Source organism: Salmo salar, chromosome 08 (assembly GCF_965601325.2).
Source record: "Salmo salar chromosome 08, fSalSal1, whole genome shotgun sequence".
Classification (NCBI taxonomy): Eukaryota; Metazoa; Chordata; class Actinopteri; order Salmoniformes; family Salmonidae; genus Salmo; species Salmo salar.
In genome coordinates, this window is record NC_138298.1 from 9,639,400 (window position 1) to 9,659,924 (window position 20,525).

Sequence of the window (20,525 nt, forward strand, 5' to 3'; positions counted from 1 at the left end):
AGACTAGTGGGACAGGAGACAGGTCAAGATACAGGGTGAGATGTTTTTCATCACCAATAAAATATATGGAATTGGGGTTATGGTAATCTGATCCTAGATCTATGGTTAAGGGAAACTGCTACCCCCGAAGAGCCAGAAAACACCAGGGGTGTATTCATTATGCCGATTATGTTGCAAAAGGCTTCTTAAGTGGAAGCAAAAGGAACGAAACGGGACGGGACCTACCCGAATTTGTCCAATGGAAACTCTAGTTTTGCTCTGTTTGCTTCCGTTTGGTTTCCGTAATGAATTCACCCCTGTACGCCCCACCCAGTGTTCCACCCAATGACTGTATTTGAAGGTTCCACCAGAGTTGAGAAATTTTACATGATTTCCTTAAAAAATAAATAAATCATAAGGTTTCTGACGATGACTCTTATTTTTGTGTTCACGTTTTGAAGCGAGAGTACTTTGTTTCACGTCTCTGGCCGCACACAGGTGGTACCAGTGAGTGGACTAGTTCGTTTTGCATGGATCGGTTCCCCAGGTGGGTGGATATTTAATTTAGGGCCCAATGAAATGGTCTACAATGTGCACACCCCGCCCATTGATACAAGGTAAACGTTAGGTGGAAAGATTTGTAAAAAAATAAAAAAAATGTTAACAAAAAAACGGTGAAATCAATTGTGTTCCTGACATTTAATTCTAAGGCGAAGAACTTTGATTGGGAAGGTTGTGGCTTGATAGCTACGTTTGTCATGTTACTTTCATTTTTTTAAGTAAAAGTACATGTCCCAGTCTGATAGTCGGATGTTGAAGTTGTCAAGGTATAGTAGCCCAAGGAAATTGCGTCAGTTTTTCCTCGACATATTGATAAAGGTTGGTTGATTGTATGGCTCATTAATGAACTAGCTATACGAGCATAATAAAGTGTATTTTTATTGCAAAACTTGAGTTGATTAGCTGCTCAAGGCATCGACTCTCGGTCGACGGTCGTTAGCGCCGAGGTGGATCCGCCTGTCATTGTCGTGAGTGCGGTGTGTGATGCTGCACTTTAGCGCCAGGCTGTGCTGTGTTGTTAGGCCGCTAGCGACTTATTGTTGATTTTGCACTGACAGTGCTAAATGTGTATAGTCATTGCAAATTGTGTAGTAGTAACTACTATCTCTCTAGCTTCATGCCAAAGTTTGGATGGAAACGTTATTGCTCTTATCGTCTTGCTCTCGACAAGACTGGCTATGCCGTTAACGTTAACTACTGTAGCTAGTTTAGCTAATGCTACCTGTTTAGCCTATCTAGCACGACGTTTTCAGGCTAGCTAGGAAGCTAAGTCTTGTTAACATCACTAGCAGCAGTTGGTCTCCAACAACTTATCCAGCTTAGCTAGCTAAGTTGCTGATATGACTTCCTGTATCAATTTACGCAATATGATACTGTTAACCAAAGGTAGGCTAGTGTCACTGATGGGACATCGGGTGTTGACTGCTGACTGTCGCCCAAAGGCCGGTAGATGGCGATATCGAAATTACTCTATCGTCATCTTCCGGCCTTTGGGTTATGCTGATTTGTAGTGACTGTCGAAACTGTTCAGACTTGACACTGACAGCACACGTGGTCTTCTAGTATGTGTCCCAAGTATGTATGGATTAGTTAGCTAGTAAATAGTCTGTAGTTTTTCCCATGCCATTTCCAGGTTGTCTTACTGTTTTTCATCACCCTAGGCTCCAATCTACTAGCCTACTGTGGAGGCTTAGACTGTCGTAATGTCGGAGCCCAAGGCACTCACCCCGACTGCGGCTGGAGACACATACAAAGGATGGCTATTCAAATGGACGAATTACATCAAGGGCTACCAGCGACGATGGTTTGTCTTGAGCAACGGTTTACTATCCTACTACAGGTAAGAATGGGGCGAGATGGGGTGGCATGACATAGTATCTCTTTGCATCCTCTGTAACAGATAACACTAACAGTTACCAGAAATCTTTGCTGCCTGCAATTCAGGGCCATTCCTGCTTGTGGGCATTCCTGCATCTGCGGGAACCCCTCTTTATACTTCTATTGGTCCATTTTTAAGGTAGGACTCCAGTACACAGGCAGGGTGCTCCAGTACAGTAGGTGGCGGTAATGCACCATAACATTGGATGCCAACTGCCGATAAACCCCACAGAAGAAGAAGCGGGGGGCGACAACGTCGATAGCTAGCTAGGACAAAGGTAGACGGTGTCCTTCGCCTCTGCCTGTATGGCACTGTTTTCCCGCAGTTCTGTTAACGACGGCGAGGGCAGGTGTTCGACAAGTGGGAGTGAAGGACGCTGTCTTCTATCTAGTTAGTTAGCTAGCTTGGACTCCGGTACACAGCAGGCGGGATAAGTAGCAAGCTAGCACACCAGTAGACAGTGTACTGCACCCCACCTGTTGGGCACTGCTTTCCAGCAGTTCTGTTAACAACGGCAAGGGCAGGTGTTTGTGCCAGTGGGAGTGAATGACACTGTGTTAGCTAGCTTGTTAGCTAGGAGGACTCTGGTACACAGCAGGCGGGGGCAACACCGGTAGCTAGGTCCTAGGATACCGTTAGACAGTGTCCTTGGCCCCTGAATAACTCTGATAATAGTTTTATTTCCCCTTTTGACCCACATTTGAATCGCCTAGACAATCAAGGGAAATCCAAAATAACAAAAGTGTCACACAAGCGTGAAGATGTCGTGCTCGAGGTGGGGGCGTTCCTGCAGATGCCGTAATGCCCCCATGCAGGAACGTCCTGAATTGCAGGCCGCAATCACGCGTTATTGGAAAAATCTAGAAGAATGTCATTGTTATCCAGGGATATGGCTACAGTCATTTTCCCACTGTCAATGTATAAACGGTTACATTATAGCTGTGATTTGCTTTGTGTTGACATTTCCCCTGCACTATAAGGTGAATACAACTTGTTCCTTTATATGCCTATCATGAGTTTTGACTATGGCGCACAGTATCATAAAGAAATTGAAGCTAGAGGTCATCGTGGAGTCCCTGTTTAACTCTGCCATTTAATGGTGTCACAATATTGCATGACTCATCTTCGTTTTGCTTGCAACAAAGACGTGTGTCTGAATGCTTGGCCTGTTTTCGGCCCTGTGGGGGGAGTCATCATGTCTTCATTGGGCTGTGTAATATGAGTCGTGTTTCAGTTTTGGAGACGCGTTGCTGTGTACCATTCACCTCCCACTCCAAGCTTGCTGTGTGTGTTGTGTGAACAGCACTGTTTGCCTAACAATTTAGAATCCGGTGATAAGCACATCCAACAATTCATACACTTTTCATGTTCCTCTCTCTGAGTCTTGTTGTTTTCTCTCAAATAACTTGCCAAGAGTGCATTTAGCAAGACATTTGCTCAAAGGTTTTTGCAATCATGCAAAATTGCCAAACCAGAAACGTTGCAATATGAAATGTTTTTCCAACACTAGGCTAGATTGTCCCCGAGATAGCATAGCTGTATTGGGTAGATTCCATATGAACAAATTAGTTAGGCAACAATAGCCAATAGTCCAGACTGGACCATAAGTCAGCTGGTTTCTATTGCCACGCTTCCCTGTAATCTGAGTATTGGGTCCCCCCTCTTTGCTGGTGTAATCCATAATGGTTCCTGGTTAAACTGGTTGTAATCAGAGACCTTTACTTAATGGAATGTAAAATAAAACAATGTGGAACAGAGAGCATTGTTGTCCAAAATTAGGTTACTCAATTTTGCTCCAACTATCCTAAAGCTTCCTCAGTCTGAACATATTCCCTAACCTCTTTCCCTGTTTTTGGTGTTTGCAGAACAACAGAAACCAGGTAGGCGTAATTAAAGTAATGTCTTCATCTTGGCTTCCAGTAGGCTTAGAGAAGCTTCTGCCGTATTGCTTCCTGTATGGTTCCTTCAGATGAGCAAACACTGAAGAGGATCAGGTTAGGGGGCTAGGAGTTGTTTTTGGACCAGCCGTACAAGCAGGAGTTGGAGCTGGTTCGGGAGTTGGAGCTGGTTCGGGAGTTGACCCTAGTTAAACCCACCCCTCTCTCTCGCTCTGTTTCTCCCCAGAACCCAGGCAGAGATGGGCCACACGTGCCGGGGCACCATCAACCTGGCAACAGCCAACATCGCGGTGGAGGACTCGTGCAACTTTGTCATCTCCAACGGCGGAGCGCAAACCTACCACCTGAAGGCCAGCTCTGAGGTGGAACGGCAGCGCTGGATCACCGCCCTGGAACTGGCCAAGGCCAAGGCTGTCCGCAATCAGGCCGAGTCTGGTGAGGGGGGGAGAAGAGGAAAAAGGAGGAGGGAGAGGAAGGGATTTGTCTGGGTAGAACAGTCTATGATGGGTCCAGTCAGAGGGTAAGGGAAGGAGGGTTGAGGGGGGGTGTCTGAGTGGACTGTATACTGTATGTGTTTGTTCATGTTTCTTTGAGAAAGAGGTGGTTATGGAGAGAGAACATGTTGTTTTCTTCTAAAAAATTACAGTTTACTGTATAACCCCTAGTTAGAGTGAGGGGGTGGGGCTATTATTCTGACATAATGTATTTATTTTTCTTCATGTACTGTACCAGTCAAATGTTTGGACACCTACTCATTCCAGGGTTTTTCTTTATTTTTACTATTTTCTACATTGTAGATAACATGGAATCATGTAGTAACCAAAAATATTTGAGATTCTTCAAAGAAGCCACCCTTGCCTTGATGACAGCTTTGCACACTCTTGGTATTCTCTAAACCAGCTTCATGAGGTAGTCACCTGTAATGCATTTAAATTAACAGGTGTGCCTTGTTTAAAAGTTAATTTGTGGAATTTCTTTCCTTAATGCATTTGAGCCAATCAGTTGTGTTGCGATAAGGTAGGGGTGGTATACAGAAGATAGCCCTATTTGGTAAAAGACCAAGTCCATATTATGGCAAGAACAGCTCAAATAAGCAAAGAGAAACGACAGTTCATCATTACTTTAAGACATGAAGGTCAGTCAATCTGGAAAATTTCAGTGCAGTCGCAATAACCATCAAGCAATATGATGGAACTGGCTCTCATGAGGACCGTCACAGGAAAGGAAGACCTAGAGTTACCTCTGCTGCAGAGGATAAGTTCATTAGAGATACCAGCCTCAGAAATTGCAGCCCAAATAAATGCTTCACAGAGTTCATGTAACAGACAGATCTCAACATCAACTGTTCAGAGGAGACTGTGTAAATCAGGCCTTCGTGGTCAAATTGCTGCAAAGAAACCACTATTAAAGGACACCAATAATAAGAAGAGACTTGCTTGGGCCAAGAAACACGAGCAATGGACATCAGAGCGGTGGAAATCTGTCCTTTGGTCTGATGAGTCCAGATTTTTGATTCCAACCTCAGTGTCTTTGTGAGACGAGGAGTAGGTGAACAGATCTCCGCATATGGGGTTCCCACCATGAAGCATGGAGGAGGTGTGGGGGGGCTTTGCTCATGACACTGTCTGGGGTTTATTTAGAATTCAAGGCACACTTAACCAGCATGGCTACCACAGCATTCTGCAGCGATACGCCATCCCATCTGATTTGCGCTTAGTGTGACTATCATTTGTTTTTCAACAGGACAATGACCCAAAAATAAGTCCTTCAAGACTGTTGGAAAATAATTCCAGTTGAAGCTGGTTGAGCGAATGTATGAGTGTGCATAGCTGTCATCAAGTCAATGGGTGGCTACTTTGAAGAATCTAAATATTTGTATTTGTTTAACACTTTTTTGGTTACAACATGGTTCCATATGTGTTATTTCATAGTTTTGATGTCGTAACTATTATTCTACAATGTAGAAAAAGAAAGCACCCCTGGAATGAGTAGGTGTCCAAACTTTTGACTGGTACTGTATATTATTGTGTGTGTGTGTGTGTGTGTGTGTGTGTGTGTGTGTGTGTGTGTGTGTGTTAAACCCTTTCCTTTCTCTTGTTCTCCAGACGACTCTGGTGATGAGTGTCCCACGTCACCCCCTACCTCGGGACAGGGAGGAGGGGCACGTAACTCTAACTCAGAGGTACAGTCCACACTACGCACTCTGGGCAGCAAGGTGGAAGACCTGAGCACCTGCAACGACCTCATCGCCAAGCACGGCTCTGCCCTCCAAAGGTCAGAGGTCAACCCATCACTCTCACACAAACCTTACAATAAACAACTGGTTGAATCCCCATGTATAGACACCGATAGTAATAGAACAAGATAACTTTGCCCACATCCATAGAACACATCAATGGATGCAAAAAGCTTTTGTTCTGTTCTATCCTTATAAGCACATAGTAACTGGTTGGCCAACAAAGGGCTTAGATTTTGTTATGGACCAGATATTTGTTTTGGTTGCAAAGTAGTCTGAGTGAATAAACAAATTACATACAAAAGGGATGGGTTGAAGGGACTGGTTGACTCTCCTTAGCTGTGCCTCTGTCCTAGGTCCCTGTCAGAACTGGAGGGGGTGCGGCTGGGAGGCGACACGGATGGCAAGATCCGGCAGGTGACGGAGAGAGCCACGTTGTTCCGCATCACCTCCAACGCCATGATCAACGTACGTGTTGTTATTTGTTTTGTCGTGTGCGACACTGGTTTACAAAGCGTTGTACATAGAATACAGTCAAGGTGCAATAATTTAGTAAAGACCTCATTCTAGCTGAAGCCCACCGTACGAGCCATCTATCTTGACTGTTACACAAACATTTAGAAGGCTTTGTGGTATAGTATGAATGTTCTAAAAGCGTTTCCCTAACGTTCTCCCCCCCCCCCCCCCCCCGGGGCGTGCAGTACTGTTTTTGGTGTTTTTATAAAATGTTCCTCTAACCTTTCCCTAATGTTTCTCCCCCCAGGCGTGCAGAGACTTCCTGTCCCTGGCCCAGGCCCACAGTAAACGGTGGCAGAAAGCCTTGCATTCAGAGCGGGACCAGAGGATAAGGCTGGAGGAAACATTGGAGCAGCTAGCCAAGCAGCACAACCACCTGGAGAGGGCCTTTAGAGGGGCCACCGTACTGCCCCTCTCCCAGAGCAACCCCACCTTGGACAGCAAGAGTAAGGCATCACCTCTGACCTCGAATGATCTGTTACATTAACTCTTTGACCCCTGAACTTTAACCCCTTAACTCCAAACTGGCTGTTAGCCTGCTAGTTAAGTCAACCACTGAATCTACAACCTGCTCTCATTCATAATATTTTGTTTTCTCCCTCTCTCAGGTTCGGGCTCAGCAAAGGGTGACGCGAGCGACGAGGATGACGAGAATGAGTTCTTTGATGCTATGGAGGACCCGGCGGGGTTCATCACTGTACCGGCCGACCCCAAGTATCATAGGTCAGCACGCCTCTACCTCTTTCTTTTTACTCTCTGTTTCTCGCTCTCTTTCTTTCCCTCACTCAAACCTCTTTTTATCAATACAAATGGCATGGCATTTTATGAGCTATTTAAACTGAGCTTTTAGAAGGCAAATTGTAATTGGTAAAATGCATTTCTTTCTCTCTATATATCTCTGTTTCTTTCTCCTCCACCCAGAAGATCAGGAAGTAACGTCAGTGGTCTCAGCACTGAGACTGGAATTGATGACCAATCAGTGAGTTTGTCGCTGTGTTTTGACATTTTTTATTTCAAGGGACATCCTATGTACCGTAAAGCAAGTAATAAAAAAAACAAACATGTGTTTGTGTTCTGCCCTCTTTTTTTGGGCCGCCCACAGCTTTGTGACGAGCAGTCGTTGGGGTCCAATCCGGAGTCGCCGCAGTCCCTGGAGGTTGAGCCAGTGAGGAAGAGGCGGACCAAAATCCCAGACAAGCCCAACTATTCTCTGAACCTCTGGAGCATCATGAAGAACTGCATCGGCAAGGAGCTCTCCAAGATCCCCATGCCTGTAAGAAACACTTGTGTGTGACTATAGACTATTGCAGCACACCCTAACCGTTGCTTTCAGCTCTGTGCATTGTATTGAACGAGGGCAATCGTGAGAGAACATCTTTCTGGAATGAAATGCATTGACAGGTAACTGCCAAAATAATGGAAATGCACTACTTGAGTAAATTAGGGATACAAAGTATATTGAAAGCAGGCGCTTCCACACAGCATGGTTCCTGAGTTTATTAAGCGGTTAAGGAGCATAGGGGGTTTAAAGTATGTGTGAGACAGTGTTTTCCATCAACAAAACACCGAATGCTGGAATGTTTCATGGAATGATGGTGTTGCATCCCTCCAATAGAGTTCCAGAGACTTGCAGAATCAATGCTAAGGCGCATTGACACTTCATGTCAGTGTTTCCTTTATTTTGGCAGTTACCTGTATTTTTCCCTAACTCGTTCCATTCTAAGTTTCCTTTCTCTCCCTCTTTTCTCCCCTTATCTCAGGTGAACTTCAACGAGCCAATTTCCATGCTCCAGCGTCTATCCGAGGACTTGGAGTACTACGAGCTCCTAGACAAGGCAGCTAAATGCCAGAGCTCTCTGGAGCAGCTGTGCTACGTGGCTGCCTTCACCGTATCATCCTACTCTACTACGGTCCACCGCACAGGGAAACCCTTCAACCCCCTACTGGGGGAGACCTACGAACTGGACCGGCTGAGGGAGAGCGGCTACCGCTCACTGTGTGAACAGGTAAAAAAGGGAGGGGGGGGGACAGGGGAAAGACTGGTAGGAAAGAGAGGGAGGGGGGGAATGACTGGTTGGGAAAGAGAGGAATTGGAAAAACAGAAGGGGGAGTGAGGGCTACAGGTTCAAATGGCTAAGAGGGAGGGGGGCAGAGAGAAAGTATTAGAGAAGAAGCTTTGCATTCACAGTGGCTATATGTTTTTAAAACAATACACATTCAATAAACCACAAATTGACATCACAACAATTTGATCGTATCAATCCGGTTTATTGCAACTAGGAGACCCCTCCAGAACAAAAGCAGAGAAGGCCCTTAAGTATTAATCTCACAGCATAAAATGTTCTGTTAACACCAGCCCGAGAGGCTTGCAGGAAGTCACAGCATCAGCTGCTACAGTGTCACAGATACATTATCACTGTCCTCGAATCCAGTCTGGCGTCAAACATTAACCATAACATTCAACACTGGCAGACATTCGATACTGGCAGTTAAACAGGTCAAAGGTAAGAAGATAAGTACTTATAAACTAACAAGTGACAACTACTTAATTAGATATATTACTTAAACATACAGTACCAGACAAAGGTTTGGACACCTACTCATTCAAGGCTTTTTCTTTATTTTTACTATTTTCTACATTGTAGAATAATAGTAAAGAAATGAACACTATGAAATAACACATGGAATCATGTAGTAAACGAAAAAGTGTTAAACAAATCAAAGTATATTTGAGATTCATCAAAGTATCCACCCTTTGCCTTGATGACAGCTTTGCACACTCTTGGTATTTTCTCAACCAGCTTCACCGGGAATGCTTTTCCAACAGTCTTGAAGGAGTTCCCACATGCTGAGCATTTGTTGGCTGCTTTTCCTTCACTCTGTGGTCCAACTCATCCCAAACCATCTCAATTGGGTTGAGGTTGGGTGATTGTGGAGGCCAGGTCATCTGATGCAGCACTCCATCACTCTCCTTCTTGGTAAAATAACCCTTACACAGCCTGGAGGTGTGTTGGGTCATTTTCCTGTTTGCAGCAATTCAACCATGAAGGCCTGATCCACACAGTCTTCTCTGAACTGTTGATGTGTCTGTTACTTGAACTCTGAAGCATTTATTTGGGCTGCAATTTCTGTGGCTGGTCATTTTAATGAACTTATCCTCTGCAGCAGAGGTAATTCTGGGTCTCCCTTACCTGTGGTGGTCCTCATGAGAGCCAGTTTCATCATAGCGCTTGATGGTTTTTGCGACTGCACTTGAATTTATTTTCAAAGTTCTTGAAATTTTCCAGATTGACTGGCCTTCATGTCTTAAAGTAATGATGTTGTTTCTCTTTGCTTATTTGAGCTGTTCTTGCCATAATATGGACTTGGTCTTTTACCAAATAGGGCTATATTCTGTATACCCTCCTACCTTGTCACAACTGATTGGCTCAAACGCATTAAGGAAAGAAATTCCACAAATTAACTTTTCAACAAGGCACACCTGTTAATTGTAATGCATTCCAGGTGACTACCTCATGAAGCTGGTTGAGAAAATGCCAAGTGTGCAAAGCTATCAAGGTAAAGGGTGGCTACTTTAAAGAATCTCAAATATAAAATATATTTTGATTTAACTGTTTTGCTTACTACATGTTTCCATATGTGTTATTTCATAATTTTTTATGTAGGCAAGATGCAGTAGATGGTATAGAGTACAGTATATACATATGAGATGAGTAATGTAGGGTATGTAAACATTATATAAAGTGGCATTGTTTAAAGTGGCTAGTGATACATTTATTACATACATTTTTCATTATTAAAGTGGCTAGAGATGAGTCAGTATGTTGGCAGCAGCCACTCAATGTTAGTGATGGCTGTTTAACAGTCTGATGGCCTTGAGATAGAAGCTGTTTTTCAGTCTCTCGGTCCCCGCTTTGATGCACCTGTACTGACCTCGCCTTCTGGATGATAGCGGGGTGAACAGGCAGTGGCTTGGGTGGTTGTTGTCCTTAATGATATTTTTGGCCTTCCTGTGACATCGGGTGGTGTAGATGTCCTGGAGGGCAGGTAGTTTGCCCCCGGTGATGCGTTGTGCAGACCTCACTACCCTCTGGAGAGCCTTACGGTTGTGGGCGGAGCAGTTGCCGTACCAGGCGGTGATACAGCTCGACAGGATGCTCTCGATTGTGCATCTGTAAAAGTTTGAGGGTTTTTGGTGACAAGCCGAATTTCTTCAGCCTCTTGAGGTTGAAGAGGCGCTGATGCGCCTTCTTCACCACGCTGTCTGTGTGGGTGGACCATTTCAGTTTGTCCGTGATGTGTACGCCGAGGAACTTAAAACTTTCCACCTTCTCCACTACTGTCCCATCGATGTGGATAGGGGCTGCTCCCTCTGCTGTTTCCTGAAGTCCACGATAATCTCCTTTGTTTTGTTGACATTGAGTGTGAGGTTATTTTCCTGACACCACACTCCGAGGGCCCTCACCTCCTCCCTGTAGGCCGTCTCGTCGTTGTTGGTAATCAAGCCTACTGCTGTAGTGTCATCTGCAAACTTGATGATTGAGTTGGAGGCGTGCATGGCCACGCAGTCATGGGTGAACAGGGAGTTCAGGAGATGGCTGAGAACGCATCCCTGTTGGGCCCCAGTGTTGAGGATCAGCGGGGTGGAGATGTTGTTACCTACCCTCACCACCTGGGGGCGGCCCGTCAGGAAGTCCAGGACCCAGTTGCACAGGGCGGGGTCGAGACCCAGGGTCTCGAGCTTAATGACGAGTTTGGAGGGTACTATGGTGTTAAATGCTGAGCTGTAGTCGACGAACAGCATTCTTACATAGGTATTCCTCTTGTCCAGATGGGTTAGGGCAGTGTGATTGCGTCGTCTGTGGACCTATTGGGGTGGTAAGCAAATTGGAGTGGGTCTAGGGTGTCAGGTAGGGTGGCGGTGATATGGTCCTTGACTAGTCTCTCAAAGCACTTCATGATGACGGAAGTGAGTGCTACGGTGCCATTTGTGATTTAGCTCAGTTACCTTCGCTTTCTTGGGAACAGGAACAATGGTGGCCCTCTTGAAGCATGTGGGAACAGCAGACTGGGATAAGGATTGATTGATTGAATGTGTCCATAAACACACCAGCCAGCTGGTCTGCGCATGCTCTGAGGACGCGGCTGGGGATGCCGTCTGGGCCGGCAGCCTTGCGAGAATTAACACAGAGGGGGCATCGATGGGTAGTGGTACCTCTAGAAACAGCCAGTTAATCAGAGAACTGTCAAGAGTTCCAGCGCTGTCCATCACCTGTGGTGCTGAAACGTTCCCTTCTGCTGTAGCACGTTCCAATAGTACGCCACATAATACCCATAAAACCACGGAAATGGTTCCAATAGTTTTTCCGCCATTCATTTTTCACATTGTGTATTTTACAAAAAAATCGAATGAACTGTGTTTTGATAGCTGTGAGTTTTATCAATGTATTTGCCTCATTTGACAAAAAAAAAACTTGCTATGCAAATTATTGATAAAGTTACCTTGTCCGAGAGATTTTGCAGTTATCAAAACGTCACGCCATGGTAAGCCTACACAAACCTTATGAATTAGTTCTAAAATCCCAATGGAAAAATGAATGTTCAAAAAAACAATTGGAACTGATTTCCGGGTTTTATGACTCATACTGTGGTACTCAATTCCCTGGGAGGAAAACATCCTTGTCAGCTGTGGGAAACAACGGCTCTCTTTATTCACACACTTACAATTTACATACATTTTTACATATGTTGTTTTTAGCCCAGCACAACCACATCTGACTCAAGTAATCGGCTAATCATCAAGCCATTAATTAGTCGAATCGGGTGTTTTTAGTGCAGTTAAAAATAAAAATGGTACCCTGTGGGTCCCCAGGACCGGAGTTGGAAAACACTGTGCTTAGTGACTCGTAATATCGCCCTTCCCAATCCTCCTTCATCCAGGTGAGTCACCACCCGCCTGCGGCGGCTCATCATGCCATCTCAGAGAGGGGCTGGACCCTCCGACAGGAGATCTCCCTCGCCAGCAAGTTCAGGGGAAAATACCTTTCCATCATGCCTCTGGGTAAGGCAGTGTGTGAGGACTGATAGCTGCCAGCCAACGTTTTCATCGCGCTCATTCTTTGTTTGTTTAGTTGGCATTTGACATGTTTACTGTGGTGTAATCGTCTTCCACAGGCTCTATCCAATGTATGTTTGAGAAGAGCAACAATCACTACTCGTGGAAGAAAGTCACTACAACAGTACACAACATTATTGTGGGCAAATTGTGGATCGACCAGGTAAGAAAAACATCACACACGATGGCTATATTTGTTAAAGTGACATTATCATGCCACAATCTTTGGAATAGACACATGCAGAACCTACTGTGGGTGTTAGGAGATTTTAGACCAATTCCAAAAAACATTCAAGATTTATTATGTTGATCTACACACACACACAAAGAATTCCATTCTCTCTCTTTCTGTTTTTCTTAGTCGGGCGAGATAGACGTGGTGAACCACCGGACCGGCGACCGCTGCCATCTGAAGTTCGCCCCGTACAGCTACTTCTCCAGAGACGTGGCCAGGAAGGTGACTGGTGTGGTGACAGACAAGGAGGGTAAGGCCCACTATGTGCTGTCAGGGACGTGGGATGAGAAGATGGAGTTCTCCAGGGTGATGCAGAGTAATAAGGGCGAGAACGGCACCGAGGGCAAACAGAAGACCGTCTACCAGACGCTCAAAGCCAAGGAGCTCTGGAAGAAGAACCCACTACCGTGAGTAGAGTGTGGATGAGGGCACTTTTTTTTTTTTTTTGGCTGAAAAGGTGCAGCGAACGAAAAAGACATTTGGTGTGTCAAAGAACACAGCTTTTTCAATCATCTCACCTCTGTTGTTTGGTCTGTCTCTTTCATGTGTCCCTTCTTTAATTCCCATCCTCTCACTTCCTCCCATCTGCAGTGAGGGAGCAGAGACCATGTACTACTTCTCGTCACTGGCGCTGACGCTCAACGAGCCCGAGGAGGGCGTGGCGCCCACCGACAGCCGGCGACGGCCCGACCAGCAGCTGATGGAGGCGGGCCGGTGGGACGAGGCCAATGCCGAGAAGCAACGGCTGGAGGAGAAGCAGAGGAGCGTCCGCCGCGAGAGGGAGCGAGAGGCCCAGCGTGCAGCCAACCTGCCTGAGGAGGGGGCAGAAGGGGTGGAAGTAGCAGAGGACGGTGAGAAAGAGGGAGGGGCGAGGGGAGGAGGTGCAAGAAGGGCTACATCCCAGTTTATCTCCTTCCTCCCAAAGTGTTCACTTGTTGACTTTCCTGTACTTATTTGAAAGGAAATGACGAACCCATGTCTCACCAATCCAATGTTTGAAGTAGTAAACAAGTGCACACTTGAGGATATTATTGGGACATGCCCAAGATGGGAGCAAGATCCATTTCTTGTGCTTGTCAGTAAGCAAGTACTCCCCATTTAACTTGAATGAGAAGTCTGGTCTCTTTTGGCTTCTATTGTAGTTAGAGAGAGGAAAAGGAGATGGAGGTAGGTCGGAGGAAAGACAAAGTGAGTGTGTCGTCCCAGAGCTGTCTGTGTTCATAGTCTACCTGTCTGTCCCTTTCTCCTCTTGTATATATCTGTCTGTCTTTCACACGTTGTCTGTCTCTCTGTCCCCCAAGCTGTCATTGAGGACTCTTTCATCACTGACTCGCCTTTGAAAAGCAAGTACTCCTCTCTTCCCCCTATTGTCTCACTCTACCTGTACTCTCACTCTCACTCTCTCTCTCTCTCTCTCTCTCTCTCTCTCCACACACACACAATCTGTTCCACTTTTCACAAGGTAGGTAGGTGTATGTAATTCCTCTGATCCATCATCTCATCATATCCCGCTTTCTTTATTCATCCATCCTTGGTTTGTGCTGTGTTCAGCCGATGCAGTGGAGATTGGTACGGAAGCGAGCCAGGCTTCGGACGAAAGCAAGTACCACAAACTCCCCCCTTTCCTCCGTCCATCTGTGTCCTTGTAGCACACTCCTTCGCTCTCTCCACCCTTTAGATCTTATTCCCTCTCCTTCTGACACTTGATCCTTCTATCACTTTCCGTTTTAGTGTGTGTGTGTATACAAAGGTAGTTAGCTAGCTTTTTTTGTGACGCAAATATGCTAGTCAATCAATACCAGGGTCGTGTTCATTAGTGCACACTGTAGCAAAACGTTTTGCAACAAAACAAGTTTCTTATTTGACAAGTTCAGGTAGTCCCTCGCTGTTTCGGGATGTCTTTCTACCTAAGGTGTCTAGTGAATACGACCCAGATTTCCAGGCTATGCCTAGAAATGACTTATTATTGTGTTGTGAAATTCACATTTGAATTCTAATACTCAAGAGGAGTGTTTTAAATTGATACGCAGCAATGTCCTGTGGTAGCAAACAGCTCAGTAGCGTAGTTAAAATAGGCTAGCTTAAATTTCACATCACACCAGTAAGCATCATCATATATTAATTTGATTTATTTGGTTAGGTTGTAGGTTCATACCCTCCCCCCACCCCCTCCTCTTCTGTTCATAATTTAATTTCTTTCTTTCAATTTTTCATGTTCCTCTCTCCCCCTTCAGCGGACCCCGACGATTCTCCACCTCACACTCCAAGCAAGTAGCCCTCTACTCTTTTCCTCTCTATATCACTGTCTTTCTATCCGCACACTCACAATACTCATCTGGCAGTCTTCCCTTTTGCAGCCCCACATGGTCCGCCCCTCTCAGAGTATCAAAGCAAGTATTCATTGTTCGGGACACACACAAACACCATGATTTAATTCTCGCACCTTTTTAGATACATTTTCCACATCATCCATCCCTCATATCTTTCCATTTGCCCCCCCCCTCCCCCCCCTCCCAGTGGATGACATGGAAGGTCATTATGGAGCTGCTGTCAAAAGCAAGTAACACCAGTGCTGTTCTTTCTCTCACTCTCCTTCTGCCTCTTTCTGTTATTTGTCTGTAGTTTGTCTCCTTCCTCTTAGAAGCTCTAGTAGTTGCAGTATAACTTGGTTGAGAAATACTAGTTCCCAAAGTCTTACGGTGTTCGTGTGTCATCTTGTAGCACTAGAAATAACTCTGTTAACTATTGTAGCTAGACACCACCATACTGCTGCAATGTTGTCCTTGTCATCCTATTGTTCTAATGTTCTGCTTCTCCAGGATCATACCAAAGAGGGATGAGCCAATACTGTCATAATCATTGCTCAAGCGGTGACCGAGAAACACCTGACCTCATCCTTCTTTTATATGGTCTTGATGCAGAAGTGCCTTTCCCAAAGCTTCCATGGCAGGTCCTCAACATATATGGTTCTTTCAATAGATTAAATGGCTTTCTTTTTCTCTTGTTATTTCCGTCAGGCGTCCACCAGGACAACTATGAGTCGATGTGGTTCGAGCGGACCGAGGACGCCGTCACGGGAGAGTCCATGCACGTCTACAAGGGGGGCTACTGGGAGGCGAAGGACCACGGCAGCTGGGACATGTGCCCCGATATATATTGATTTTCCCCCCCCCATCAGCGAATTGTACTAACCCAGGCATTTGGAATATGGAAGGCCACAAGCCGCCCTTTTTTCCCCAATTGAAGAAGGGGCAACCTGGGTATTGACCCTGTTTAACCCCAACCCTCCCCCTTTCAGGATAGATTTTGGGTTGTAATGCCCCCTACCTCTCCCCTATCACTCTCTGTGGGGATGGTGTGCACAGGGGCAGTGAGACCCTGCAGCACAGTGCAACCGGACAGGGGGACAGACCTGCTTTCTTCTGGGTAGGGTCAAGTTTCTCCTAGATGCTGATCTGGGGTCTGTCTTGCATTTCCCACCACTGTATTTCCCACCATTGTGGGAGCCGAAGCTGATCCTAGATCTGTAGCTAGGGAAAACGTCACACCCGACGCGTCATCTTCACTACAATTAGATATCTCCCTTTAGATCCACTGGCAAGGCCTTTGTCTTTCTCTCCGTCTCTTCCTTTGCCGCTCTCTTTCTCTCACACTTCATCTCTTGCTATGTTAGTCTGGAAAAGACTGGGGGCAAATAGGTGGTCTGTTTGACAGATTCTAGCGATTTAACACTATCGAACACTAACTCTACCTTGCTCCTCTTCCAAAGGATATGGACTAAACGCATATGGACATGAACAGTATGTGAAGAGGGGGGTTATAATAGCAATGGGTTGGTGCTTATGTCTGCTTTGAGGCTGCCAGATTTTCAAAGCTTCACAAATGCTGTTAAGAGGTGTGAGTGTGTCCTCACATTAGCTCCTCTGCTGCTTGGCACATGGATAGTTTGGGCTTGGAGCCTGTTATCCATCTCAAAGCAGCGTAATTATCTAAATGAAGGATGTATCGCCATAAAATACTATTTAAACAGTTCCTACTACGCCCTACATCCCAAAGATAACTTCCGCCTCTTCCAACAGCAAAACAATCTAGCGTAGCCGTATAGTTTTCTTTATTAGGGTTAGTGTGTGAAGCAGACTTGATCGTAACATATTGGAATAGTGGCCTAGTAATTTACTGGGTGGATATGTATTCCCTATATAGTGCACTTCTTTTGACCCCCCCTATTCAGAAGTAGTGCACTATAAATTAATAGGGATTCAGTTTGTGTGAGGTCACGTCAAGAGATTACTCGTAATCTACATGAACTAAAGTGTGTGTGCAGCGCTAGTACAGAATGTGAGCTTGCTTTCCAAAAATACATCTTACTTTCAAGTGTACTTAATGTTTGAGGAAAAACTAAACAGAAGTTTGCTCATATTTGTAGATATCAAATGAAGTAATTAGTGCTATTAATAATATTGATTGTGTTTAAGGTCAGAGAACTCACTTTTTTTCCCTCCTAAAACTGGATTGTCCGTTAAGTCAATTTGTTTGATCACTACCGTGTTGTCCCAATCCCTGTACAACATATGACTGAACAGTTGTGATCCAACAGTTTGTTTGCACATAAGTTACACTGCTGTGAAGACCATAATGGTAAAAAAAAAAAGTACAAACACAAACTTGCTTCACAAAAATATCAGTATCAAAAAACCATTTGTGCGTTGTACCCGAGTTTATACTGGACCCATCTTAAGAGGTAAATTAGTCATACTGCCATATTGTTTACGGTCTGTCTGTCTTTCACTGTCTTTATTAATTCCGTCCTGTTTCTCTATTCATACTTTCCTGTTTTTATGCCCATTCATTCTCTTATGGATCGTGGTCAGTGCACTGTGGTGCTCTGAGTGTAACAGCATCGCGATTGTAATAAAGCGTGACTGGAGAAGTGCACACTTGCTTTATAACTTTATTCCTCTAATGCAACACACTAAAAAGTATAATCTAATGGCCCATGACAAAAAAGTTTGGGATGTGTAGCACAATTTGGTTTGTTTAATAGAACATTGCATTACACTCCAGTGAACATAAGTTGAGAAGAGTTCAAGATAAGAATTCTTCCAGCTCATGTTTGGATTTCCACAAAATAGAGGTAGGAGGCACTTTTTGCATCTGCAATGCTCCACAGATAGTTAATTGGTTTGCTGCTCATGCTCTCCAGTTCCAGCAGCCTCTCAGTGTTCTCACCATGTCGTCCCTAGGCACATCCGAAAGTATTGGATAGATTAAGCAATATGGTAAATTCCACCTAGCCTGATGGAAAGATTGAGCGCCTTTTTATCCCGGAGGAACTGCAACACCAGGTCTGTGTGTAGCAGATGGAACAAGCCCCTTTTCTGACTGGTTCTCATATCTACATGAAGTGCCTAGGGGGTGCTTCTGAATGTCCCATCAGTCAACTTGCACACTCCCTTTGCCACCTTTCTGTGCAGCTTTTGGGTTCCTGGGCTGTGATTTCTGCAGCATGGCGAGTGTGTCCCTCTTCTCAATCTTCCTCAGCTGTTTCTTCTTCATCCTCTTGATCTTCATTGTGTTCCGGATCTGGGATGGAAATGTCACAAAAAATAGCTCTTAGCCTGGGGCCATATGTATCACTCGTCAGAGTAAGAGGACTGATTTAGGATCATTATTGCCTTTTAGGTCACAAATGATGATAACATGTACATGGGGGAACCTGATCATAGAACAGCACTTCTACTCTGACAATTGACACACATAGCCCCTGAAGTCAGCAATAGAGATCTGCCTGGCTCACGTAGGTTAGAGTGAGAAACAAAGACTCCATCATTTGGGATCACGTGGGGCTGTGTGTGAGACTTACCACTTGCACAACTTCGGCTTTCCTCTCATTCTCAGCTCGCCTTTTCAAGTTCTCCTCATGCCGCTTCCTCTTTTCCTATATGGGACGAAAGATACCCAAACAATTACATAATGAGGGGATGCCTAAACAATCAGTTGCACTGCCAACCTCTGTGTGGTCCATATACTAATGCTGTGTTAAAGAACTGGGAACTCAAAAGTACGTTCCCAGTTGTCTTGAACGCACTTAAGTCGGAGATTGCAGTTTCCAGTTGTTTTAAACGCAGTTTAATCACTACTTCTTAAGATGTTAGTGCACTCATATGAACAGGTGATACAGACCTCTTTCTCCCTGGCTTTGTCCTCCTTCAGTTGCAGGGAATATTTCTTCACCAGCTCCTTCTCTCGCTTGGCCGCCATCTTCTTCTCCCAGGAGGAGCACAGGGGCTTGTCTCTTACAAGAGCCGAGAACCTGAAAAACAAGGTACATATAAAAAGGTACATTTCATGACCACCATAGGCACAGTGTTTGCGTTGGCTGGGCTGACTAGTAATAGTTTTCATATGCATGCTGTTAATATATTGTAGGCTATTGCAACTTACCCCTATATGCCACTACTGACCTTTGTTTGTTGCGGTCTTTCCATACCCGTCCGGATTTCGGTTTCCCCAAAGGTATCAGGTGAAGTTTCTCATTTGACTCTGAACGAGTCCTCTTTTTGGCTGTTTTATTTGAGCGGTCCGGAACCGTCTCCATTGGTACGGGACCAACCTTGTTTTCCTTCTCGGTGCAATGTGACACAGCTGGAATAAAATGTACCTAATGATTTCTCTACAGGTTTGTCTGATTTGACTGGTTTTGGGTATGCCTCAGCTGTTGCCAATGCATTTGATTTGGACTCCCTGCTTGGAAGTTTTTTCGCACGAGCCTCGTCGGCAACGGGTTCCACGACTACAACCGCCGGTTTGGGTTCCGTTTGGTTCTCTGCATTCTCATTCGGTAATTATTGAATGACAGATTTCCTTGTTCGGCGTGTTGGAGTCTTCGGTACTTCAGAGTCAAGATACACCGCTGGGGTCCGTACTCTGCGCCCGCTACGAGTCCGAGTCACAACGGGAGGAGGCAACTCGTCCTCTTCGGCATCCAGTCCTACGTTTGGTGTTATTTTCTCACTTGTCGACATGTCAAAATGATATGATGGCGTGACCGCAACTAATCAATACATATGTTGTTATTTACAGACCTTTAGAAACGACAACCTTAGCAGAGTTCGGAAGCCCACGTGTGTGTTTATGATACTACCACCGAGGGAGAAGGGATGACAGGAAGTACGAGCATACAGTTTGTGCCTTGGGCAGTCCATGAGACTGCCGCCTACCGGTAAGGCGGTGGTACTGCCACAACACGTCGTCACATGACCTCGTCAACTTCCGCATCTCATTTGTTGACGTTCAGTCATTGTCAGTCCATCACGACATTCAAACATGGCTTGCTCATGCCGGGTTGGAGTTGTGCTATTGTGTTCCCTTTTTACAAGTACACTTACATAGTTAATTTCGTAGTAGCTTAGTCTGAATTAGTTTGAGAAAAAAAAGACGCATACAGCAAGCTAACGTCAGAATTGAAGCCTCCTTTTGGAATGCACTTAATTTGAATGATGTTTAGGTTAGCCTAAACATTAGTTAGTTTACTTGAACTAATCGCAGGTTCCTTGAACAATTTACCCGCTAGTGCACTGATTTAACATATCTGGATGGATTGCTTT

At 45.1% G+C, this 20,525-nt stretch overlaps 2 protein-coding genes across 13 annotated transcripts; one reads left to right on the top strand and one right to left on the bottom strand.

Moving 5' to 3' along the window:
• Positions 1-332: 332 nt before the first annotated feature.
• Positions 333-17,853, top strand: LOC106609944 (oxysterol-binding protein 1). Of its 12 annotated transcripts, none has more exons than XM_082978358.1 (19): positions 333-596; positions 1,701-1,879; positions 4,043-4,251; positions 5,922-6,090; positions 6,409-6,520; positions 6,816-7,014; positions 7,177-7,291; positions 7,490-7,547; positions 7,671-7,841; positions 8,329-8,574; positions 12,509-12,629; positions 12,743-12,846; positions 13,045-13,325; positions 13,510-13,769; positions 14,470-14,517; positions 15,153-15,185; positions 15,276-15,308; positions 15,436-15,474; positions 15,936-17,853. In XM_082978358.1, the coding sequence occupies exons 2-19, from the start codon at positions 1,743-1,745 to the stop codon at positions 16,076-16,078; spliced, it is 2,478 nt and encodes an 825-aa protein (XP_082834484.1). In that variant the 5' UTR covers positions 333-596; positions 1,701-1,742; the 3' UTR covers positions 16,079-17,853. The 12 variants fall into 12 exon arrangements, with proteins under 12 accessions (XP_082834484.1, XP_082834483.1, XP_014064477.1 ...); XM_082978357.1 differs by having other exon boundaries at positions 368-526; XM_014209002.3 differs by lacking the exon at positions 333-596 and adding an exon at positions 603-858.
• Positions 17,854-17,855: 2 nt separating this feature from the next.
• Positions 17,856-19,548, bottom strand: LOC106609946 (coiled-coil domain-containing protein 86). Its single transcript, XM_014209012.3, has 4 exons — positions 19,383-19,548; positions 19,102-19,231; positions 18,782-18,856; positions 17,856-18,501 (listed from the first exon to the last, which is right to left on the bottom strand). Exons 1-4 carry the CDS (start codon positions 19,514-19,516, stop codon positions 18,352-18,354), a joined length of 489 nt encoding a protein of 162 aa, XP_014064487.1. The 5' UTR covers positions 19,517-19,548; the 3' UTR covers positions 17,856-18,351.
• Between the last annotated feature and the right edge of the window lie 977 nt (positions 19,549-20,525).

What these genes read in the sequence shown, in the direction of transcription:
- LOC106609944 (XM_082978358.1), top strand. Translation starts at nt 1,743, where the DNA reads ATGTCGGAGCCCAAGGCACTCACCCCGACTGCGGCTGGAGACACATAC. An exon ending in ACCGCTCACTGTGTGAACAG is followed by an intron (nt 8,575 to 12,508) that starts GTAAAAAAGGGA and finishes TCCTTCATCCAG; the next exon opens with GTGAGTCACCACCCGCCTGC. An exon ending in GGTGGAAGTAGCAGAGGACG is followed by an intron (nt 13,770 to 14,469) that starts GTGAGAAAGAGG and finishes TGCTGTGTTCAG; the next exon opens with CCGATGCAGTGGAGATTGGT.
- LOC106609946 (XM_014209012.3), bottom strand. Translation starts at nt 19,516, where the DNA reads ATGGAGACGGTTCCGGACCGCTCAAATAAAACAGCCAAAAAGAGGACT. An exon ending in ACAAAGCCAGGGAGAAAGAG is followed by an intron (nt 18,857 to 19,101) that starts GTCTGTATCACC and finishes CGTCCCATATAG; the next exon opens with GAAAAGAGGAAGCGGCATGA. An exon ending in AAGCCGAAGTTGTGCAAGTG is followed by an intron (nt 18,502 to 18,781) that starts GTAAGTCTCACA and finishes TTTCCATCCCAG; the next exon opens with ATCCGGAACACAATGAAGAT.